General features: G+C 44.4%; 2 protein-coding genes across 6 annotated transcripts in view; both read right to left on the bottom strand.

Moving 5' to 3' along the window:
- fmnl3 (formin-like 3) overlaps nucleotides 1-2290 on the bottom strand; it is a 34198-nt gene extending 31908 nt beyond the window's left edge. For all 5 annotated transcript variants that reach the window (XM_056587118.1, XM_056587101.1, XM_056587134.1 and 2 more), the window contains exon 1: nucleotides 1755-2290. In XM_056587118.1, coding sequence (XP_056443093.1) covers nucleotides 1755-1868 — 114 coding nt within the window. In that variant the 5' untranslated portion in view covers nucleotides 1869-2290. The remainder of the gene's footprint in view (nucleotides 1-1754) is intronic.
- Nucleotides 2291-2598: 308 nt separating this feature from the next.
- On the bottom strand, nucleotides 2599-25101 carry esyt1a (extended synaptotagmin-like protein 1a). The gene is made up of 31 exons (XM_056587089.1): nucleotides 24300-25101; nucleotides 23297-23338; nucleotides 20606-20740; nucleotides 20318-20391; nucleotides 20014-20086; nucleotides 19835-19924; nucleotides 17308-17363; nucleotides 16783-16903; nucleotides 16086-16262; nucleotides 14167-14249; nucleotides 13974-14022; nucleotides 13518-13607; nucleotides 12165-12260; nucleotides 11665-11736; nucleotides 11475-11561; nucleotides 10653-10802; nucleotides 9153-9335; nucleotides 8438-8614; nucleotides 8268-8350; nucleotides 7921-7969; nucleotides 7741-7830; nucleotides 7372-7467; nucleotides 7036-7107; nucleotides 6859-6945; nucleotides 6345-6491; nucleotides 5877-6001; nucleotides 5519-5614; nucleotides 5068-5199; nucleotides 4624-4729; nucleotides 3787-3836; nucleotides 2599-3691 (listed from the first exon to the last, which is right to left on the bottom strand). The coding sequence occupies exons 1-31, from the start codon at nucleotides 24666-24668 to the stop codon at nucleotides 3664-3666; spliced, it is 3285 nt and encodes a 1094-aa protein (XP_056443064.1). The 5' UTR covers nucleotides 24669-25101; the 3' UTR covers nucleotides 2599-3663.
- Nucleotides 25102-26236: the final 1135 nt, after the last annotated feature.

Genomic DNA, 26236 nt, shown 5'->3' with positions numbered 1-26236 from the left:
ATACTGGTGGCATATGTGTGTCATTGTTAGTGGAGGAAATGTTTAGGGTCTCTTCCAGTGTTCCAGGGTCCATGTTGGCTTTGATCCGCGGTTATCTTGACAACAAGAGACTTCGGGAGCGGTGCTGAACCATTGTCTGATAAGAGCCCTTAAATATACAAGCATCTCGTTCATCCCACAGAGCAAAGAACAACTGTAGCTACTGGCCGGGAACAGAACCAAGACTGGACTCACGTGATCTTGTGGGGGGATGGAACAACGAAACCAAACACTCTGAAAGAGTTTACTGAAGTTGCATGCAGTTTTTTTATAATAACAGTTTAGGAGTTGAGTTGTGCTCCCTCCAGCAGAGACGCGATCCCTCTCTTGATATAAAGGATATCTGTTTTTTCTGTGTGGAAAAAAAGCTGCAGCTAAAAATAATTGTGCCTTTCAGGTCAAAGAAGTAGGCATATGGAAAAACGTTCTACTTTATGAAAAGGAACAGCCACTCATGCAATAATGCTCCATGTGGAAAAGATGAGGGGAAAGGCAATAGTCGTGTCAAGAAAGCATACATATAAAAGTCACGTTTAGTGTGATTGTGAGTACAGCTGACACACATTACACACGTTTGGAAAATGGTTTTATAATGAGTCAACTGATGGAAAATGTTCAACAGTTGAAGCAAATTATAGCTTTAAATTTGAAAAAGCACAGGGTCAAGGACTGTAATATTTCATTCTCACAATGAAGAAGACATTGTTATGTGTAATTAGGGCCTTAAGAAGCTACACACTCAATCTGGGTGTGGTTTACATGGCTTTAGTTAAAAGGGACGTCAGCATATTTTTAAACAAATATTGGCGACTGTTGAATAGATAGATAGATAGATAGATAGATAGATAGATAGATAGATAGATAGATAGATAGATAGATAGATAGATAGATAGATAGATAGATAGATAGATAGATAGATAGATAGATAGATAGATAGATAGATAGATAGATCTAAGGTGGAGTTGATAATAGCCTATGCTCCTTAAATAGTGTTTACCATAAATAAAATAGATTCAGACATAAGGCTACTAATACGTGCTTTTTTGGGGGGGATTTAATTTGTACCAACGTGAAGGTGAGTGGACGTTGACTACAACCCGAGCTCTGACCTAAACCCTGAATTTGAAGAGCATGGAGTGGGTGGTAATCTCTCTCTGCAGCTCTCCGTGGTGGGAGTTTGGGGGAATTCAGAACATTTTGTTTTCCGTTCTGTACATGCTGCGAGTTAAACGAAAACGGAATCCTATAGTCTTGGCTGCTCGCATTTAGATGGGCCTGATCAAATCTCCCCATTCGGGTCTGTTCTATACTTGGGGGTAATTGAGCCAAACGCCTGACTTAAGGGGAGACAAAAGAACCGCAGGGAGGGGGCTCACCAGGCTCGGAGCTTGGGGATGGGACAGCATACCTCAGCCCATTTAAACTGTGACTATCGTCTTTGCTGACTTGAACAGATGGCCAGAAAATGTGATATAGAAAGAGAAAGGCTTCATCATGGGGTTTCATTATAAGTAGCAAAGTGGCTCATAATCATAACTATGAATCGTCTTATCATCTACATAGAGGTAATAACATATTCCTAATACATTCTCTGAAGAAAACCAAATAATTAACTCATATTTGGTTTACAATTTGCGTCCTGTAAGTCTTCTTACATCTTTTTTTAGACCAAATATGAAAGATAATCACATTGGGCAAACACACGGATAACTTACCAAAACAATAGCAAACTTCTCCTCCAACTCTGTGGAATCGGGCATAGGGACCTTCAGGGGCATGATGTGAGGCTTCATCTCCGAGTGCCCATCCACACTCTCAATATTCCCCATTTCTCAACTGGTCGAGTTCCTCCAACTGGTTGAAAAAAAATCCTACAACTCTTTCAAGGTATTCCAAAGGAAATAATATTGTTCAACAACGCATTACCTCCATGTGTGGAAAACAAGGAAAAAAGCTGACAGCGCATTACTTTCATATAAATGTAACACAATCACATCAGGCTACAGTAGCCTATCATAGACTGTCCAATATGTCCCCCGAAACGCACTATCAAAAAAAGTAACACTCGCAATATAATTGTTTACGATTCCAAAGAATAGTCTCGGTTTTGCCTGGCCAGTCCATTCTTCACACAGAAATTCGGTTGTTTTTTTTATAAGTATAGGCTCAGGGTCTAAACCTTAACAGTGACTTGAACGCAGCGAAACTTCCTTGGCTACAGTGCGTTTCCATTCATTATTGCTGCGTGATGCCGATTAGGCTGCGGATAGTCCTCCAATCAGAGGGAGGGCTATCCACTTGCCCCACCCCTATTTTAGAAATAAATGTCCTCATTGGTTAATCTCTATGCCTATCAATCTAACGGTTGTGCCTCCCACACGTTACGCTCACATCTGTCTGAAGGGAGCTGATGCACAGCTGGATGCGTTTGCAGGGTTTTTTTTGTCAGCACTTTATCGCAACCTGGTGGCAAGCCAACAGTATTTAATACATAAAGAAGATCAAGACATGGTGGTATAGTAATGCTCATGAAACAAGCGCCGCCTATTTCACACACAAAAACATTGCAAAGATGTATTCTCAGAGTGCAAACTTTATTTGTTAACTTGAGAGAATAACAGATACAACAAAGTGTAGGAAGAAGGTCGAAGCAAAGCAGTATTTATTTTTGACTAGCCCACGCTACACTTCATTTAAAGTTGTCAAGCCTTTGCAATGAATTGACCGATGGAACAGCTACAGCATGTGTTTACATCTCTTTAAGAAATAGCCATAGGAAACCGATTGGCATGGAACATTTGGCAAGCAGCTCACTGACAACAACTACAGTACAGGATTGGCCCACTCGATTTGGCACATCACACATCTAGGTTAACAAAGAAGCTGTTGGTTGAGTATACAATATGATGCTGATGTTGTTATAATTAAAACAGTTTTGTCTTCATACAGTCGAAAAGCACAGTGGTTTAGACATAGGATCTTATCTTGCTATTCAGGTGTCGAATACAAGGGGACAAGGTCTGTTAAAATATAAATTCATTTAGAGAAACATTTTTAAAACATATAAAACTTTTTCATTTGTGCACACTTCTGTAATCAGTAAGGCAATCATAAAAACACAATAATGCAAACAAAATTAAAAAAAAAGGAATGGTTTCAGGTAGAAAATAATACTTTCAGTTAAATTCGTTACCATTTTGACCGGACATTGTTAAAAAAATAACACTTCAAAATACATAAATATAAAGACAGCACATAAATATAAAGCAGACTCTCACAGCAGGAGCCCTTTGACAATACGACTCCAAGAGGACTTCTGAGTGCTCCAACTATCTGTAGGTTCTGCAACATGGTTGCACATCAGTGATGAACTATCTTTTTGGATGTGTATATCTATCTATATCCACAATCTCCTGAATGAATGGACACTTGACAGAAAAAAAGCTACTAGCTGGTGGTGAACACTGGGCTATTTGTGCTACTGTGAGAAATGAGTGGTTATCACATTTCAACACCAATGATCTATCAGCACGTAAGCAGAATAAAATAGTGACCACATAAGCACACGGTACAGAAGCAGCGATCACAGTGATATAGGATTTAGGATGAAAAGTGTAAATTCTTCTAGTTGCTCTCTGCAATCAAATCATACCTGAAAAAATAATCATAGGAGGCATAGTTAAGACCTTTGGTTTTCTATGTAGATGTATTGAAGTGAGGCGAGATGTCTGACGTGTGGGTAGTTACCATTGTGTGACTCCGGTCTTCAGATCCACTTGGTCCAGGTCCAGGAGAAACTAAGGACAGAGAACAGGGTCTTAACACACCTTCACACACTCCTTTACACACTCCTTCACATGCCAGGTCAGCCTCACGTCTCCCAGTCATATCTCTGTCACCCCTATGACATGAAACAACACTGTTTTCTATGGTTTTAAAGTTTTTTTAAGTTTTTTTTTTTTAAGGGCTGCTATTTCTTTATATACCGTTTTTTATTTGGAAAGCACAAAGTGTTTAAGCTTAAATCTTGAATTTCACTTTGTAAATACCATTTATTATTATTATTATTATTATTATTATTATTATTATTATTATTATTATTATTATTATTATTATTATTATTATTATAAGTCATGAGAGAGACAAACATGCAATAGGCAATACTGAAAAATACACTTTGATATAGTTCTTTATGGCCCAGCGTTAGTAGTCATGACAACAAACAAACAAAGATATAAACACTGGCCGAGACTTCAGACATACCAAACTGTCTCAATCCCACTTGGCCTTACAAATCAACATATCATTAATTTGCTAGGTTGAAGAAGATAGTGTCACTGTTTTGAGGGAAGTAATTCGTGTGTAATTATCCCTTAACATTAGACCAACACAGAAAACTCAAACATGACAAGTTATAAGAATGGGGATTTATCTCTCTAGAACTGCTGAACACAAAGGAGATTAATACATACACGGTAATTTAAGCTTCCAAAGTCTTAGACAATATCTTGACTCTGACCACGTTAAAACTATAGTGGTGTGTACTATCAAGTAAACCGCATAGTTTATACCACTACAGGTTACCTTCCCAATGAGCTCCCTCTCTCGACTCATGAACGACACATTGTTCTTCACGGACAGGTCCAGTCTCCTCTGCGTGGACTCCTCCAAAGAGAAGTCAAAGTCAAACCTGCAACAAAACCCCCCCCCCAAGAAATAAATGAAATACAAGCATCACTAGGACAATGTGCCATTTACATTTACATTCAGGGGACTTCGCAGACACTTTTATCCAAAGCCACTTTCAACCATTCATTCACACACCGACGGCGGGGTCAACCACGCAGGGCAACAGCCAGCTCGTCAGGAGCAGTCAGGGGGAGGTGTCTCGCTCAGGGACACCTCGACGCTCACACATAGGAGGAGGCGGGGATCGAACTAGCAACCTTCCGGTTACCAGTCAACCTGCTCTCCCGCCCGAGCTACTGCCGCCCCTGCCTTCCCCAGACTTCCCCCCTCCCAGCCCACCTCTCGTTGAACTCCGGGTTCAGGTCCCTCTTCTTGGTGGCCGTCTTCCTCTTGCTGGCGCCCTTCTTGTCGGGCAGCAGCAGCAGGCTGACGTAGGGGTCGGCACCGTCCTTAGAACAGGCCGCCAAGGCTCTGCGGGAGACAGGACCCGTCACACATGGCATAGGAGCCCTCTCACATCAGATACTGTCTAGGCATTTTACATTACATTTACATTTAGGGGCATTTAGCAGATGCTTTTATCCAAAGCGACTCACAATAAGTACATTTTTCAGAAGAAGGAGGAACAGCAATACATTTCTGTCTGTCTGTACAGTAAGAATGTTCATAGAACCAAGTGCAAAATACCAACAATCGCTAGGTTAACCCATTCCCCGTCTACAACAAAGATAGCTAGGATGATGGAAGGTGATGCCACACAACCCAGTACACCTTTGTACAGTATGTGTACCTGCAGGAGTGGACAGTGATGTACAGCCGGTTCTCCTCTGATGAATAAGCGATGGTGAGCTTCACCTGGCCCGCCACCGCTCCGGGCTCAGTTATTCTAGAGACGAGGCCGAGAGGAGGGGAGCGTTGATGCGTATTATGTCAGTCATAATATTAATAATGATGACACCAATAAACTAAAAGTAATGCAGAGATCTCAAGCTAATGGTTGATCTTGCGCGTTATATGTATACCGTTATATAACGGGCGGATGGATAGATTGATAGAACCATATGTAAAAAAGGATCTTTCTTCACGGTGAAGCCAGATTGTACAACCTGAGAGCACCCTAGGGTGCTGCTCCGCCGACTTGGACTCACCCCGTGAACCCCCCGCGGTGACGGAGGTCCAGGTGGGCAGGGTCCCACTTTGGAATGATGGGCTCGCCCTCCTCCCCAGTGCCATCATCAGGGGGGTGGCACACCGCCAGCTGAGTGTCCAGAAGCTGGGGGACAACGCAGCCCAGCCGTCATTAACGAGCACGGAAACCCGGAAGCCGACATGTTATCAGCAACATGGCATCCTCAGCCAGTATTAAATAGCATTAATTTGCATTCGATTTTTTGTGCGATGATTTTTGGCCCTGTGAGAACTGTGTATTAGTAAGTATTAAGATGGTGAAGCACGTAAAAGAAGACTATAAAGACTATTAATATGAATTAAGTCAAATAAAACCCTGTGCCAACATGATTCCAGGTTGATTTAACTGTGAAACAACAGGAGGTTGGGTCTCAGCTCCTCAGGGGCGGCTGGTATGTGGACGCAGTGTGTCGGGGGGTGGACGGCACCTTGAGTGTGGCCCTCAGCAATATCTGGCTCTCAGGCAGGGCCCCCTCCAGGGTGAGCCAGCGGTCCAGCACCAGGTCTGGCTGAGCCAGCACGTCTTTCAGAGCGATCGCCACCGAACCAAGAGCCATGCCCCAGCTGTGGGAGAGCTACACACACGCACACACGCACACACACCACAAACACACGCACGCACGCACGCACAGACAAACGCACACGCACGCACACGCACATACACCTCAAACACACGCATACGCACATACACCACAAACACACACACGCACAGACAAACGCACACGCACACACACGCACACGCACACGCACATACACCACAAACACACGCACGTACAGACAAACGCACACGCACACACACACGCACACACACACACACACACAAAAACGCACACATGGTGGTCAAATACTTTTAACACAGACTATGTGACCACACATTTCTTAGTTGGGACATATGAATCATTCCATGAACCTGAATAATGTCCAAACATCATTCTCTCTGACCTTGACCATGAGGGTCTCCTCTCTGGGGTCCCGGACCAGGAAGTGACAGGCTTCGTCCCACCGTGGGGATGTGGAGCGCTCACAAATCTGGTGGCAAGGAATCGAAAAGAAAATAATTCAAGAAATGTGCAGGGACTATACATTTCACAAGATCCGGCGATCCACAACATATCTCACCTTAGTTCGGTGCGAAACACCTTTAAGAAGAATCTCTGCTCCCACTTTGGGTTCCTTGCCACTCTTCTTTAACTGCAATCATATATCAAAAATTGTTCAACCAAAATGACCGAGACAACCCTGCTGTGCGGAGTGTGGAGACCCACTATAAACTGTGGAACACAGTTTAACTAGTTGCCCAAACCCCCGCCCCCAAATGGGGTCTAATTGAACTTGATCATAGGACACTGGACTGGCTCGCCTCAACAGAGCTGACGGTCTAAGGACGTACGCCAGAAGAAGAAGAAGCACAGGCAATAAAATAATAACTCTAGGGAATGGTAAGGATGAGCTCACCGGCAGCCCATGGGCGCGCTCCACATACACAAACAGTGCGGCCACAGACGGCACCACCTTGTTCTGGTACGACTGCTGGGACTGGTACTGCAGAATCTGGAGGAACACATGGACCATGAGCGAGAGAGAAAAAAAGAGATAAAAAAGAAAGAGAGCGAGAGCGAGAGAGTGAGAGTGAGAGTGAGAGTGAGAGTGAGAGTGAGAGTGAGAGTGAGAGTGAGAGAGAGAGAGAGAGAGAGAGAGAGAGAGAGAGAGAGAGAGAGAGAGAGAGAGAGAGAATGGAAGAACAAATAGACAAAAAAGAACAACCAAGAAAAAAAGTAAGAAAAACGAACAGAATAACAAAATAAAGACCGAGAGGGCTGAGACCTGTTCCAGCCGGCTGAGCTCAGAGACTCGGGGCAGCCATTCCAGCAGCAGGTGGACTCTGCCTGACTTGACGTCGTTCAGAGTGTACCACTGTAATTACAACAATATAGATCAGATGACGAAGCTATACAGTTAATCAAGAATATAGTTGAACTATAGTCCAATTTAACTCTCACGCACGGTGTCGATGAACTGTGCACTGATGATATCACGGAGGCTGAGCTTGAACCTGTGAAGACAGCACTCGTGTTATGAACACAGGACCCATGTTCATCGTTTAGCCTTGTTCCTAAAACATCTCCACCACATCGTTTAAAGGTAGAATATGTCCTATTTCGGTATTTAAACATGTAAAAACGACTGGATTTATGTTAGATGTTTTCTTTTCTTGTGTACTACCTTAATCCCAAGTGTTTTCAACCATTGCTAATTTCAAGGAATTCCATATTTTTTAAATTTCAAACGTCCGGAGCCATTTTGGCGGGTACGATTGGCATGATTTTACGTTATATAATGACATCACTCACCTCCCCAGGAAGTCGTCTTGGTCGATGTCCTTATCAAACAGCTCAAACTGGATCTCCTGCCCGGGCAGTTGGGTCAGAATCACCTTGGAAACAAAGTAAAAAAAACAGTTGAAGTCAAAGGTGACCCCACATGAGCGTGTTAGCATGCGTGTGGCTGGCGGTGTGGACACCTCGTAGAGCTCGTTCCAGACGGGGTTGAGGTTCTCCTTGATGGTGTGGCTCCGGTAGGTGATGCCCGCCACCTTCATCTTGACGTACGGGTCACTCTTCCCCTTCACCATGCCGCCCATGAAGTTGTCCTTGGCGATCAGGTTCTGGGCCTCGGCCAGGTGGATGCGCAGCACGCCCTGGGAACACAGGGGGTGAGCGGGACGTGGGTCTGATGCTCTTGTTTGGGGGGGAGATATACTTCATTTAGGTTAGGGTGATTTGTTTACAGCGGTTAATCAGCGTGCTCATCGGTGTTGTTGCTATTGTAAATGCTAAAGACTCCTCTGTGTCACCATTATGTCTAATGCAGGAGAGATTGTGTTAATACTTCAAGTGGAACATGTGAATTCTTTAAGCAAAAATTGTCAGTGAGGAAGGTCACTCATAATTAATCCTGATTAATTAATAATATTTATATTTCACTAAAATATGAGTATGGATGCGTGCATGCATATGTGTATCTGCGTGTGCGTGCATGTGTGTGCATGTCTGTAGGTGCGTGTGCGTGCATGTCTGTGTGAGTATGTATGTGCATGTGCGTGCATGTCTGTGTGAGTGCATGTCTGTGTGAGTGTGTATGTGCGTGTGCGTGCATGTCTGTGTGTGTGTGTGTGTGCATGTCTGTGAGTGTGTGTGCATGTCTGTGTGTGCGTCTTCTGTCGCGTGCTCCAGTACCTCTGTTGCGAACTCGGGGTCCGGCGCTGTGTTCTGGGGCCACGCCGACTGAGGTTTGGAGGAGCTCCCGGGGCCCGGGGGGCCCAGCTCCGTGGACGGCCCCCCAGGGGTGGGCCCCGAGCCCGGGGTGGAGAGAGGGGAGGACGGGGTAGTGGCGCCAGCCTCCTCGTTCAGCCACAACACCTGGAGCACACCAAGCACGGCAAACCGTTCGGGACTGATTTCCAGAAATGGTCAATGGTAAACACATTCACCCATCCATGCACACATTCACCCGCCGACGGCGGTGTCAGCCATACAAGGTGACAGCCAGCCTGTCGGGAGCAGTCAGGGTGAGGCGCCTTGCTCAGGGACACTCTGCTAGGAGGTGCTGGGGCCTAACTAGCAGCCTTCTGTTTACCAGCCAACCCGCTCTACCACTTGAGCCCCATGCGGCCCCATGCGGCCCCGTGCGGCCCCATGAGGCCCCATGCGGCCCCATGAGGCCCCATGCGGTCCCATGAGGCCCCGTGCGGTCCTCACTGCATGGTGGCTCAAAGGATGTTGGATACTACAGGTGTCCTTCATCCATTTTAAACAGCTATACAGCGTCGTCTCTGCAGCCCTGGATTGATTTGTCGAGGAAACACAGACCTTGAGGCAGTGTGTGTTTGTGTGTGAAAACAGAGTACAAGCGGTTGGCAAAACAATGTCTTTGAATCCAGTTCTGCAGTAGGAAATGCCTCCCTATTCAATGACATTGTGTCGTGCAGAGACAATGGTGCAGGACTGTGTGTGTGTGTGTGTGTGTGTGTGTGTGTGTGTGTGTGTGTGTGTGTGTGTGTGTGTGTGTGTGTGTGTGTGTGTGTGTGTGTGTGTGTGTGTGTGCGTGTGTGTACGTTGTGGCAACCTGGCTGTCGCGCGGCGCCCCCGGCGGCCCAGGGGAGCGGTGGTTGACAGTGCGTACCACCGCTTCCCCCCAGCCGGCCCCCCTGAGCGCCACTCAGCGCAGGGGAAACACCTGCGATGGAGGGGGGAGAACTCGAGCAGACACGGGACTCGTGGGAGTTGTTTTAAAGATACCATAACACGCTTTTGGCCTCTGTGTTAAAACTGCCCCTTATTATTCTCACACTATTAATTTCTGCAAAAAAAACATTTCAGTGTCTTTAAAATTCTGTCTGATTTGTATTATGTCGCATTAAGCCCCCCCTTCCAGAGTAGCCCAGTTTGCTGTGATTGGTCGACAAATTCACAGCCCGCGAAGTTGTAAACGTTGCGGGTAGCCGGGAGGCGCGTGCTCTGCACTTCAGCCCCGCCCAGTCTACATATTCTGACGTCACACTATTAAGGAAGTCAAGTCTCAACGCAAACAAGCAGTTTCCAGCTGTTATTGCCATCACAGCTTTGCTGACTTGTGTTCATTGGGGGAGGCAGGCCACTCGCGGAGCCGGGTTTCCACATGTTTGTGTGCGCGTGTGCGTGTGCATGCGTATGTGTATGTGTATGTGCAACACGCACTCTCAGGATGGTCTTGATGTATATGCGGCTGGCGGAGCCCGAGTTCTCCAGGCTGAACCACTGGTCCAGGACCAGGCCGGGGCTCTCCAGGAGGCGGGCCAGGGGGATGGTCAGGCTGCCCAGCGACAGAGCGCGGTCGTCGTCCTTCACCTGAACACAACGGGCACACAGGGAGGAGCGCCAGACGTCACCAGAGCAGTGGTGGACCAAACAAGATAGGGTTGAGATAGTAGTTATATGTATATATAAATAAACCTTTGGTTATTAAACGTGCTGTATGTAAGATTTAGGAGCTACTATTTGAGTTAGAGTTAGAATAACGGAGACGCTATAGGAGAGTGAAATGCGCTGTTAGAATGTGTTACAGGTGGACTGCGCCTGCCTCTGTACGAGACAGTTTCTCAAGATTTCTTCCTTGCTAATTAAAGAAGTTATTACTTGCCCTCTGAGGTGCTAGGGTCAGAGGGGAGTCATAAATATATGGCCTGTTGGTGTGCAGCCTTTGAGACTGTACCGGTGATTAAGGGCTATACAAATAAAACTGAATTTAATTCAGTTTTCTGACAAATCAGGGCAATTCTTGCCCGGTGGGAGAAACTTTCATCACCTGTCGAGTGTGTGAATGCAGCATTTCTCAATGGAAGGCTAAACATAGGGAGGGGGGGGGGGGGGGTAGAGAGAAGATGCTCCTACCTAGAGCAGCCATTAGAGTTATTTAATCATCTGACCAACGGGGCAATTTAATCAAAGGGTTACATATTTGGATACCCTACCTATGTTAACTATGATATTTACATTACATATGGTATGGTAACGACTTACTTGAATGTCAATGTCCTGTTTGCGTGGATCTGGAATGAAGAAGGTAAAGGCGTCCTCCCATACAGGATCACTGGTCCCATAGCAAGTCTAAGGTGAGAGAGACAGGGGGATGGTGGACGTGTGACTGGGAGGAAGCTCAGCCACACGTACCGTAGAGTATATGACGTAACGTAAGAATAGGAATCCTTACTCTGCTCTCCTTTGTCGTGTCCTGAATGGAGATCTGAACCATTGGGCTGGGGTCCTTGTTGCCTTTCTTCAACTGCGACACATCCGATACACAGAGTTAACTAAGATACACGGTCATTGAGCAGACTCCTCTGCAATGCAACAGGTCATTTCAAAGCCATAATGTCAATGAGCAGGTTAGGAGAGAGGCACCATGTACAAGGAGGCCTGAGGTCTGGAGTCAACCCAGCTCTAGTGGTAGGCCAACCTACCACTAGTACGTCAACTTAGTCAACTTACCACTAGAGCGGACTATCCTGCAGCATAACACAACCCATACACAGGCTTTAAGCACTACAATATACTAGCCTTCCTCTATAACATAACCCATACACTCTTGACTTTAACCACTACAATAGACTAGCCTGCCTCTATAACATAACCCACACTCTAGATTGTAACCAGTACAATAGACTAGCCTGCCTCTATCACATTACACTCTTGAACACAGCCTTTTCTCACCGGGAGGGCGTGAGCTTGGTCCAGGTAGACGGCGAGGATGGCAGCAGAGGGGGGGTCGGAGGTCTTACTGGTTAGGTTATAGTTCCTCTCGATCACCTGGTAAAGGGTCATCAAATAGGATGAAATCAAAACAAACTTACTCACAGAGCACTTTTCATGCAAAACAGGCACAAGCTCGATTGCATTACATGATGCATTACATTAGGTATCATTAGTACAGTACTTACATTACATTAGGTATCATTAGTACAGTACTTACATTACATTAGGTATCATTAGTACAGTACTTACATTACATTAGTATCATTACTACCGTACATACATTACATTAGGTATCATAACTACAGTACTTACATTACATTAGGTATCATTAGTACAGTACTTACATTACATTAGGTATCATTAGTACGGTAGTTACATTACATTAGGTATCATTAGTACAGTACCTACATTACATTAGGTATCATTAGTACGGTACTTACATTACATTAGGTATCATTAGTACAGTACTTACATTACATTAGGTATCATTAGTACAGTACCTACATTACATTAGGTATCATTACTACAGTACATACATTACATTAGGTATCATAACTACAGTACTTACATTACATTAGGTATCATTAGTACAGTACTTACATTACATTAGGTATCATTCGTACAGTACCTACATTACATTAGGTATCATTACTACAGTACTTACATTACATTAGGTATCATTAGTACGGTACTTACATTACATTAGGTATCATTAGTACGGTACTTACATTACATTAGGTATCATTACTACAGTACTTACATTACATTAGGTATCATTAGTACGGTACTTACATTACATTAGGTATCATTAGTACAGTACTTACATTACATTAGGTATCATTAGTACGGTACTTACATTACATTAGGTATCATTAGTACAGTACTTACATTACATTAGGTATCATTAGTACGGTACTTACATTACATTAGGTATCATTAGTACAGTACTTACATTACATTAGGTATCCTTAGTACGGTACTTACATTACATTAGGTATCATTAGTACAGTACTTACATTACATTAGGTATCATAAGTACGGTACTTACATTACATTAGGTATCATTAGTACGGTACTTACATTACATTAGGTATCATTACTACAGTACTTACATTACATTAGTTATCATTAGTACAGTACTTACATTACATTAGGTATCATTAGTACAGTACTTACATTACATATCATTAGTACAGTACTTACATTACATTAGGTATCATTACTACAGTACTTACATTACATTAGTTATCATTAGTATGGTACTTACATTACATTAGGTATCATTAGTACAGTGTGCTACAGCAGACCCACCTCACTGAGCCGTGCAGCAGAGGGCAGCAGAGACAGCCACTCCAGGCGGAGGTGAACACTTCCGGAAGGAACGTCCTTCAAACTGAACCACTGTCAGCAGAGACAAAGAGGAGGCGGGCGTTAAACACACATGTGTGCTGTGGACTGCAGACGTGAGCTGGCTCATTTAACTGGTTGGATTGGCAGAGGAGTGGATCACGAGGAAGCCCATGTGCCCACAGGATTACTGCTGATATTGTAACCGCTTTTCACGTCCATTAATACCACTAACTCCCGAGACCAGAGGATGGTCTCGGGAGTTAGTGGTTAGCAAGTAGAACCGACAAGTCAGCGGGCAATATGCCGGATTAATGCACCCCTCCCAGCCAATCAGAATCGAGCATTCTTAAATGAAGTAGAATAAGTAAAAATTTTCGGAATCAAATAGAAGTATTCCACATGAATATTAACACTCACATCATCCACAACTCTGGCCTTCTTTACAATATCCAGATCCACCTTGACCCTACGAGAGAGAGGAAAGGCAAAAGCAGAAGAAGAAAGTAGGAGGAACAGTTAGATAGGCAGGACCATAATCACTGCAATACTCACTGATCACCCACACACAGGCACATCCAAGCAGAAGGTAATGAGAGAACGGAGGAAGTACCTCCCCAGGAAGTCATCCTGGTCGGGGTCTTTGTCAAACAATTCTACCTCCAACTCCTGACCTGGCACTTCATGGACAATCACCTGAGACACACAGACACAGACACAGACACAGACACACACACACACACACACACACACACACACACACACACACACACACACACACACACACACACAGACACAGACACAGACACACACACACACACACACACACACACACACACACACACACACACACACACATTGTGTTACTGAGATGCTATACTAACGATACAACATTACAAAGGCCACCCGCAAATTAAGCAGTGACTCAAAACAAACTTATGGAAAATGTTTTATGTTGTGACAAATCATCTTGTATCAAGCTCTGTTTTGGCTATAGAAAGGTGTACAAATTGCAGTACTACAAAATCACTACAAAATCTGACTAAAAACCAAAGGAGGCTGCAGTATTTCAGCAATTCCCAGATGCAAATACAGCGGACTGCCTTGGTAATGTCCCTTATGAAGTGATAGAGTTTAGTTTGTTTGTACAAGATGATAATAACGATGAAGATAAGGAGGCTAATATGCTATCTTGGCTCTTGGTTTTTGTTCTTAGATTCAGAACTTTTGAAAAACATATCAACATATAAATAAAATCGTTTAAGACACATAGAATGTAGTTGTTTCATAATGTTGGAAAAAAACAAGTTATCGGAAATGTAACTGCTACTAGTAAGTTTACGATGGCTGCTGTACAGCCATCGTAGTGCCTACACAGCCATTCATAGAAGTGCAAAAGCATGGGGCATAATCTGCATTTTGGGCGACATAATAGGCCAAATATTGTTAGTTGTTTTGTTTCATATTTCAAGTGCAACCATTCAGGCTGCACTTGAAAGTAAAATGTTGTTCTTAATTTGCTTGCCTGGGTAAATAAAGGTTAATAATATTGTTTTGATGATCAAAACATCAGCTTAGTTTCACCTTTAACTGTTGTTAATACTGCGGCTTACCGCAGTGGTTTTTTTTATATTTCAAGTGCAACCATTCAGGCTGCACTTGAAAGTAAAATTTTGTTCTTAATTTGTTTGCCTGGGTAAATAAAGGTTAATAATATTATTTTGATGATCAAAACATCATCTTAGTTTCACCGTTAACTGTTGTTAATACTGCGGTTTACCCTGGTAGGGCAGCATCCACGATGCCATATAGAGTCACAAGAAATTATTTTATAAAGCTCTAGCACTCTCCAACACATGTGACACATATTTTGAGTATCGGGACCCAAGAGAAACGATGCGACCGCAAGATAAAGGCTTCATTTCCTGAGTACTCAGCTTCCTGTGTACTTTTGGTTTTTAAGTTAACTTGCAAACTTATCTTCCACCAAGCAGAAGATACAGAAAACCCCTCAAGTCCAGAACCTCCAGCTCTTAAAGGACCAGTCTACAAACACTCACACACACACACACACACACACACACACACACACACACACACACACACACACACACACACACACACACACACACACACACACACACACACACACACACACACACACACACACACACACACACACCGGCATGCAAAAACACACACACACACACACAGACACACTCATGCATCAAATCAAATCAAAATGTATTTATATATCGCCTTTCGTACAAAATTGCAATGCAAGGTGCTTAACAATACAATGAAAATAAATAAAAATAAAATATATAAAAGGGATTAAAAGAAAGCTGAATTAAATAGGTATGTTTTAAGGTTTCTTTTAAGGGGGCTCACAGATAGGGATGTCCTCAGCCCCTCCGGCAGGTTGTTCCAGAGACCAGGACCCCAGACACTAAGGGCCTCCTCCCCATGGGTCTCTGTCCTCGGCCATGCAGGCACGCACAGACAGACAGACAGACGGACCCTCTCTCTCACCTCATACATCTCCCTCCACTGGGGGTTGAGGTTGCTGTCGACGTGGCGGGAGGTGAAGGTCTGGGTGCCCACGCGCAGCACGGCGTACGGGTCAGACTTCCCGTCGATGAAGCCCTTGATCACCGTGTCCTTGGAGGTCAGGTCTTCAGCCTCCAGCAGGTGGATGCGCACCACCCCCTGAGCACACGCACACACGCGCGCACACACACACACACACACACACACACACACACACACACACACACACACACACACACACACACACACACACACACACACACACACACACACACACACACACACACACACACACACACACACACACAAACACAGGCATTCACACACACACACACACACACACACACACACACACACACACACAGGCATTCACACACACACACACACACACACACACACACACACACACACACACACACACACACACACACACACACACACACACACACAGGCATTCACACACACACACACACACACACACACACACACACACAAACACAAGTTAACACACATACATATGTAAACACACCTAACAAATACATCTTAATTCATTAGCAAACAAAAAACTAATTTGCCCAAGTTAGTGTTTGCTGTGGTTAAAAAATGTTTGATCAGGTTGTCAGTGTAAGGGATCAGGTTGGCTCAGTGTGAGGCACTCCGTAATCATGGGGATGGTTACCCTTGGGAGGGGAGAGCGGAGCTGTGCGACGTGCAGGTCGGCCACCAGGGGGATAGTGAGGCGATTGGGGAGCACCAGGTGGGAAGCTATTGCATCCATTATCATAGTGTCCGACATGGCACTGCAAATGAATGCAAGGTCGGCGTCACACGCACACGTACACGCACGCGCACACACACACACACACAAACACACAGGATGAGGGATAAAAAGACAAACAAGAAGGAGCTGGTTTACTACTGAGTCTAATAAACATGCATGGAGGATCCTGACATGACATCCTGATGCTCTGGGAGCATGTCAGTGAGCGCTGTCTACAGGACGACTACGACCGAGCGGGAAGGAGGACCCATCAGTCAAAGTATCGCCAAGAGGGTTTGACTTATCAGCAAAAACACCTGTGGCAATGCTTTTACTTTTTTTGCATGGAATCGTCCTTTATGCATGATGACTACCAAAACTATTTGACAGGGAACAAAGACGTATGCTTTATGGTTAGTGTTGGGCTTTGGTAAGCTGACTCACTTTAACCCCGGGATATCAAGAAGGTTGGTCAGCCCAGTCCAGTTGATGTCCAGTTTCTGTAGTGGTCAATAAGAGTTAAAACCATATGATGAACGATTTTAGAGGCTGTTGGAATATCACATTTATTATGTTGTTCACTATAAATATGCAGAAGTGAGGATTTGTTGTTCTGTTATGACGACAGCAGCAATGTCACATGTGAACCAATCCTATGTTACAAAATGCAGAATTAGAAATATATGCTTCACTAAAACACTCACAGAAACACAAACCACCACACAAAACTATAGGTGGTATAGATATATATAGACACAAAAACACACAAACATGTATATTTGTACAGGGTTACAAATATCTGTCTGAGCTGTGTTACCTCCCCTCCCCAACACCCTTCCCCCCTCCCACATGTGTTTGTGATGTTTTTGATATGTTGCTTATGTGCTGAGGTGCTAATTTTTTTGCTAATCCCTACACTGTGCCCCCCCTTAGAGGAGCATAGTTTGGGTATTCACTTTTTTTCCCTCGTTGACCCTCTTGTTTCACTTTTTTTAATTTTCTTATCTAACGAGGGCTGCATGCTTCTTATCTAACGAGCGCCTGACAGTCTCTCCGTCCTGTCTCCCCACACTGTCTTTTATGTTTCTTGGACGGAATGTAACTGGTCTTTTCGTTGCTCTGTAACATGTGCAATGACAATAAAGTTATTCTATTCTTCTTCGTCTTATAATGCGAGTTATAATTAATGGCATAAACGTGCTTCTACAGTAGCCCAGAACGAACAGATAGAGGACGCATTTCCTATCATCATTTCTATCATAGTTGTCAGCCATGAACTATAGTTTTTCAAACAAAAAAATGGAATGCGATTCAACCAAGGAACATCACTACTTGACACTTGGTTACTAGACGCTGAGGGGGGGGGGAGGTAAAGTAGTGGACGCCACCCACACACTACCCCATTAATGATTTTTTTGGTTTACGCAAATACCTCAGAACTGGGAATGGTTCAGACCAGTAGGTGTCATCTGCTATGAACCAGATTAGCATTCAGACCATCCTCCAGTAGGGGTCAAACTGGTTTAGGGTTCAGACCAGTAGGGGTCATCATATACTGGTTTAGGGTTCAGACCAGTAGGGGTCATCATATACTGGTTTAGGGGTCAGACCAGTAGGGGTCATCATATACTGGTTTAGGGGTCAGACCAGTAGGGGTCAAACTGGTTTAGGGTTCAGACCAGTAGGGGTCATCATATACTGGTTTAGGGGTCAGACCAGTAGGGGTCATCATATACTGGTTTAGGGTTCAGACCAGTAGGGGACATCATATACTGGTTTAGGGTTCAGACCAGTAGGGGACATCATATACTGTATTAGGGTTCAGACCAGTAGGGGTCATCATATACTGGTTTAGGGTTCAGACCAGTAGGGGTCATCATATACTGGTTTAGGGGTCAGACCAGTAGGGGTCATCATATACTGGTTTAGGGGTCAGACCAGTAGGGGTCAAACTGGTTTAGGGTTCAGACCAGTAGGGGTCATCATATACTGGTTTAGGGGTCAGACCAGTAGGGGTCATCATATACTGGTTTAGGGGTCAGACCAGTAGGGGTCATCATATACTGGTTTAGGGGTCAGACCAGTAGGGGTCATCATATACTGGTTTAGGGGTCAGACCAGTAGGGGTCATCATATACTGGTTTAGGGTTCAGACCAGTAGGGGACATCATATACTGGTTTAGGGTTCAGACCAGTAGGGGACATCATATACTGTATTAGGGTTCAGACCAGTAGGGGTCATCATATACTGGTTTAGGGTTCAGACCAGTAGGGGTCATACTGGTTTAGTGTTCAGACCAGTAGGGGTCATCATATACTGGTTTAGGGGTCAGACCAGTAGGGATCATCATATACTGGTTTAGGGGTCAGACCAGTAGGTATCATCATATACTGGTTTAGGGTTCAGACCAGTAGGGATCATCATATACTGGTTTAGGGGTCAGACCAGTAGGGGTCATCATATACTGGTTTAGGGTTCAGACCAGTAGGGGTCATCATATACTGGTTCAGGGGTCAGACCAGTAGGGGTCATCATATACTGGTTCAGGGGTCAGACCAGTAGGGGTCATCATATACTGGTTTAGGGTTCAGACCAGTAGGGGTCATACTGGTTTAGTGTTCAGACCAGTAGGGGTCATCATATACTGGTTTAGGGGTCAGACCAGTAGGGATCATCATATACTGGTTTAGGGGTCAGACCAGTAGGGATCATCATATACTGGTTTAGGGTTCAGACCAGTATGGATCATCATATACTGGTTTAGGGGTCAGACCAGTAGGGGTGTCATTTTAATTCAGTTTATTCCATCCTTGTATCTGGAACCAAATAATCTAAATTCCAATGGATTCTGAATTCACCTCTACGGCTGTATTGGACATCCTGCATGTCCCATGGTCACACACCTAATGAAGAACTAGAACCTCGTGTGGGAGGGGGTTCAACGAGGAGGTCTCCCAGCAGGGTACTCACCGGCTTGCGGATGAAGAACATGGTGATGGCTCCCACCAGGGGGACGTCACCGATCAGGGGCTCTAGGATGACTCGAAGCTTCCCGTGCAGCTGGAAGCGCGTTTGACAGGGTGGGTGAGCGGCTTAGTCGTGATCGCGAGTCATTTTCATAATGTCACGAGTGCTTTCCGGCCCTTTACCTGGATCCCTTTGACTCCCGCTTTGCAGAAGTACTTTTTGATCTCCACGTTGATTTCAACATCGCCAGCATAGCTGCAAGGGAAGGAAGGGGGGCATTCTTAACCATGCATTGTTTTTACAAATATAACAAATACATCTCAAATCATTAGCAAATAGTGGGGTTGTAGTGGGTTGTAATTTAGCTATTAAAATTGCGGTAAGGACTGAGCCTTAATGGTACGCGCTCTACCCGGTGAACCCCCGCCCCCCAGAGACACCCCTTATTGAACTTCAGAATATAATCCAGGAGGTCAGATCCAGTACCTCACATACAGGTCCAACAGCACCTGCCGCTTGTCATGTTCTGTGTGGGCTTTTACGCCCACCACCTTCAGCGCCTGAGAAAAACAACTGTCAAAACAACTGGCTAATGAGGCTGAAAACAACAGCCTGGACAGAGATGGATGCTAAGTGCTAACTATGTTGTTTACGATACCATCTGGATGTATGCCAGCTCTCCAACCTTGCCGTACTTAAACAATGAAATCATTCCATCACGCCCCCTAAGTAATAGTGTTGATTAGAAGATGTCTTTAAACAGTAATGGTATACCTTGTCCCCCAGGTTGACCTTGGTGAAGCTGAGAGTCTGCAGATGAACGCTAGAAGCACGGATGGCAGGAGCCACTGTTTCCAAGAGCATCTTCTCCAGATACTGGCCCACGAAAGGCCAAGCCTGCTGCAGAATCTACAGGAAAGGCCCCAAGGAGAGCTTGTATCAGCTATGAAGATGATATAATTTGACAATTAATTTGTGAATTCAATTAATGAATTCATTCTTCGCTGATTGGACCCACTCCCCTTTTATTTCATGAAGCAGGAACAAAGTGAGCACTATTGTTGGGGGTCACCCCGTGGGATCCACGGGGTGAACTGCACCCTGTTCTACGTTGTGGATGTTTGGCCTGGGACAGCTCTAAAAAGCCTCCAGAGGTGCAAACTTTTTCCTTTTGCCCCCTACATTTGAACACACATATTTGTACTTTCTACTCAGTGCGCGCCTTCCAACATCAAGACAGATTACAACATAAATGAACGGACGATAACACATAGGAAAGACCTTCCCTCGGGGTATCCACCGGTGCATATCAATCATGACAGATGGCATGGCATGACAAGACAAGAGGCAGATGTTACTGCGGAGAAAGGGCGTCTATGGGAGAACTAGTAGCGAGTGAGGGTGGATGGAAGTGGACTAGCAGACATTGCCGATGGAGCAGATTCAGAGCAATGACAAGACATTCCCCAACCATTGCCTGATTTAAGATAAATGTTTGAGGTCGTCCAAGAAGGATTCCTGGCATTGCGTAATATCTTTGTCGTAGATTTTCGTAGTGCTGTATAGATAAGGGAACTTCTGCCAATAGAGGTGAAGGCTTAATCAGACCAGACGTGTGTTCTTGTTTTGATCATAATGTTATGAGTTCTGTTGCCAACATTGGAAACAGATTTGCACATTAGACAAAAGTTTTAAAAAAAGTTTTAATTGTAACTGCCTTGTAATTATATTAATATGTCTTTAGTTAACTTTGCTGAAAAAACATAAGATAAGACAGAAACAGAAACACAATAGATGTCAGAGGGGTACTTCTTACCCTTACCCTTTCAGTAATTTTTAAGTGTCTGTTCTTCTACTTGGGCAAAGAATGTGTGCACTCTTACCATCACTGGAAGCTTAATAAATAGTTCAGATACAGTCAACTAGATTTATATAAGATGCCGTTAACACTTGTTCGCGCAGTTGGTGTAAACAGACAAACAGAAACTTTAACCGATCAATTCCTATTCTGCATCATTGTATTGTCTAATCTCATTGCACATTGTAAGCGAGCGCACGAGCAACTGCAATGGAAGAGAACGTTTTTCTCTGATCCATGTTGCTTCATCTGTCAGCTCTGGCTTCTCGTCTATGTATCGCTTTGACCCTCATCTCTGGCTCAAAGTGGCTGCTTAGGGTCAGGATGCGGCGCTGGTACCTTTTTCACAAGCTCAGCCTGAGCCAATGGCGTGCATAATTTACGTGAGGGCATCCCAAAAGCGAGACTTTGACTGATGTTACGTAACGCATCATACCTCGAAGGTGTCTTATTATGCTCTGAATGGTGAGTGTCAGGTGGAACACCACAATACAAACAAAGGTAATAATACATTTCAATGTCAATGACTCATGTTATGAATACACAATTAATGGAAATAATAACAACACAAAGAAGAAGCTTTGCAATGGTAGCATCAGAAATATTTAAAAGCCAGGCTTTCCTGATTAGCACTTAATTGTTCTTCTTAAAAGGGGTATGCCGACTGCCGAGATATTTGTAAATTAACCAGCTCCAGGTGAGTTGTTTAAACCCACATTTATGGTTAAGCATCTATAAGAGGAGTTTGCATGGTTACAAATTGGAAATCTACAATAATAAACAGTGTGATTACTTGACATGTGAATGTAACATTGGCATCAGTGTTTAAATTAGACGGTGGCTTTGTCAATGAAGGTAGCGGATCTGTCTCCAGGTTAATGACAAACCATTTGCTTGAGAAGGATTTTTTACTACCTTTAAGTCCCTAGGTAGACCAGAGCGGATTTGTTTTTATGCAATAAGGAGCTCTAATGTGCCGTTGAGAGACTGTAACTGAAAATGAATTTGCGGGTCTGGCTGAGACCTGAGGATGAACAGATTTGTTTTTGTGCGAGAGTTTCAACACGATTCATCACGCACCTCTTCAGAACAAATCAGTGCTGGTTCTGGAGGCCTTTTAACAACAGCTAGTCATGAGGTAAGAGAGTGCTCAGCAAAATCACATGCACATCAGGGCCTGGAGGAGAGATGAAGATCACCCTCTCATAGTGTGCTATTCTATCAGGGACATGATTACATCTTCTCTACAGAATGGGACCTGCTTAGTATTCACCTCCGTGCTTCTAGTCTGAGTGGAGACAAGTGTACTGTACTGGCGAAGGACATGGGTCTCCAGTTTAATACGGTCCGCCCACCCGCCCACTCTCTCTTAATAACATCAGACCATAACCCGATCTGATGAAGTGACTGCCAGGGAACATTTTGAACCACATGGTGAGCTCCGCCCTGTCGAGGTGTCACACAGGGATAATACTTGCCCTGCAAGTCCCAATATTTGGACAAGAGATTTTGATACTTAAATACTGAGTGCTTGTCTTTGCTGTGACACTTAAGGCTAATAGTAGTTTGAGTTTATATCCCAAACACACACATGCAAACAGTTGTACCTTGTTCAGCCACTCCACCTTTTCCACGTCCGGGAAGTTGACCTGTATAGAAAGGTATATAACATTAGCCATGCAAAGTCAAACTTTGTCAGGCATGTGTTCTATACTTCAACAAACATTGGTTACTCTCACCCTGTCAACTCATAAGAGTAATGTAGGTGTGTGTGTGTGCGTGTGCGGGTGCGTGTGTCTGTGTGTGTGTGTGTGTGTGTGTGTGTGTGTGTGTGTGTGTGTGTGTGTGTGTGTGTGTGTGTGTGTGTGTGTGTGTGTGTGTGTGTGTGTGTGTGTGTGTGTGTGTGTCTGTGTGTCTTCATTTTGTTACTTCAGAGCACTGAACGATGTTTATATTATTCAAAGTTTTTCTTTGGGACCTGATAAGGTCAACAGAAGCTCTGCAACAGCAAAACAGGAAGGGGAAACTCACACCAGAGTTGTGAAAGGATTCATGAGATTAACGTGTGATCGGCCAACCTGAACCCTGGTCAGCTGATTACTACCCTAAATGTTCTGCTGACTGCTTTCCTCCCCAGGCTGAAAAATGAAAATTCTTATGGGGGGAGTTGGGGGAGTGTTCAGTAGTCATGAGGAATTCAAAAATAAAGGTCATGGCCATTAAATGAATGTTTTGAGGCTATAGATTAACAAGGAATTACATGCTGGTTAGTTTTCTATGGACGTGCCTGTTGAGATGTGCATACAGCATGCATCCCTTCACACATCCAGTATTCAGATAGTGTTGAATTGCAATAAATAATCAGCATAATATATAACACACAGTGAGTGATACACAATGTTCATCATGAAGTTAAGATTATGTTGAACGTGTCAAAGAAAATTGGTTTATACCTTAATTGAGATCCTGCATTATACTATGAGATTATTACTTTTTCATACAAAGCATTTTACGTATCCTGTCTTATATATTAGGTCTGACAGAAAGGCTGGCTACCACGATATTATTACTATATATTATAAGTAGCCTATAAGTATTGTTATTTCTTACCCATGGAGGTAAATCACGTTTAGTTCTCATCACGTTTCCCATTGTAAACTGCCTCTCGTTCTCCAAGAGGTACATGGCAGACTTCAGCCTCATCACTTTCTCCAGCCGACTGTGCTTCCATCCCATGTAGACCAGCAGACCGAACAGCACCAGCAGGATGCTGAATCCAAAGTATCCAGCCAGGTACACTGGCAGAAGGGTGGCGAGGCATTTCCCAAAAGACCACAGAACATTCACCGCGCGCTCCCCAGGTGGTCGTGGAGGCTGCGGGTCTTTCCCAGGTGGCCCGGGACGAGGCATGTCTTCGGGGTAGGCCGAGTCCGCAGCCCCCTCGCCTGTCACAGCCTGTCCTGCATCTGCAGACGGCATCGCAAACGCTTCCTACTCGAAGAAAACAGTCCTTACTTCTCTGTCGGTGTGGTTGCAAGATTCACGACCTGCAGTGTTTTCGACACGGTTCACAGCATCATTGTGAAAACCACCGAATAAAATGACAACAGAAGACACCTGGTAGTAACACGGTTAGTAGTCTCACGGTGGTTTCATTGCAATGCGCTTCCACACATCGCCACGGGGCCAATGTTTTCTGTCTCACACACACACACGAGCTGCAGTGGATCCAGCTGTAACAGTACCCGTGGAAGGCGTGCTCAGTCAGAAGCCTTCCTTCACATTAAATTCAATAGAAAACTAAACCCTAGAATTAACTTGATCCGAGAATGGTTACAAGGGCGGGGCGTACTGTGGTGACGTCTTATGGGGTTGCATACAGCTCTGTAAACCCAAAGCATTCTAAATAATAACATCTTTACATCATATATCCAAGGTTTAGGGAAAAAAAAAAAAAAATTAAATAGTGAGCGGTTGGCCGAGCATTCCCCAACAACAGGCTTATCGTTGGGCATGAGGATATAAGTATTTCAGTGCGCCTGCACTGCAGTGGGTGGTGTGGTCTGCAGAGCGTCCATGCGACACCAGGAGAAGATGTTCAACTTGGGTTAAAAACATATTATTGCAAGGCAATAATATGCATATTGCAAGGAAACAGGCTACCCGTTATTATGGCACCTTAGATATTTATATGCACACCGATTTTTGCAGCTGCAGGCCATAAACTCATCTTCCTGTGTGCCCAATGTACACAAGGGGGATGCTTTTAAAAGATAAGCCATGCCGGTCACAGCTGTGGCGTAACGTTATTTAACGGAACATTAGTTTACCCTATTATTTGATTCCGGAATGAATTCCATGTTTATACTCCTAGTTCTAGATACTAATAGCATGGATATAGTTATGTGACATGCCCAATCATTTGCCAATGTGCAGATGATCGGGTGCCGATACTGGGGGCTTATTGATCCAGGATGGACTCAGTCAGTACTGCAGCTGCTCCGGGAGTTGGAGAAGTGTGGTCTGGTCTGGAGCCCGGCTGCAAGACTGCACCACCGGCCCAACAGTACACCGCACTAAGGTGGCGAACTCTCCACCACTAGCTTACCAAAACCACCAAACTAAGGTTGGGAACTCTGCACCACACTAAGATGGCAAACTCTGAATAACCACCACACTAAGGTGGGGAACTCTGCAACACCACACTAAGGTGGAACTCTGCAGTCTCCCACACCAAGATGGTGAACTCGCTGCGCCTGCATGGTTCCTCTTGAAAATAGGTTCTAGTCCTACTTTCCTCTGGTACAAGAGCATGAACTAATATGGCCGGAAGAAAGTCATAATTCATGCAACAGAGTACAGCGAGTTAGGGTCATGCATTTGATATCGCAAATTGATTGATGTTGCGGGAGCGAACATGTTCAACTGCCAACTCTGCAATATTGGCCTGAGCTTTGCACCAAAATAACACATTTAGGCCTGTGAAATGGGTTGGTTAATCATTCAAGACCAACACGCCATCTAGTGGCAAGTGATCGAAGTAGCTT

This window comes from Gadus chalcogrammus, chromosome 1 (assembly GCF_026213295.1).
Source record: "Gadus chalcogrammus isolate NIFS_2021 chromosome 1, NIFS_Gcha_1.0, whole genome shotgun sequence".
NCBI lineage: Eukaryota > Metazoa > Chordata > Actinopteri > Gadiformes > Gadidae > Gadus > Gadus chalcogrammus.
This window is presented reverse-complemented; position numbering and strand designations above follow the sequence as displayed.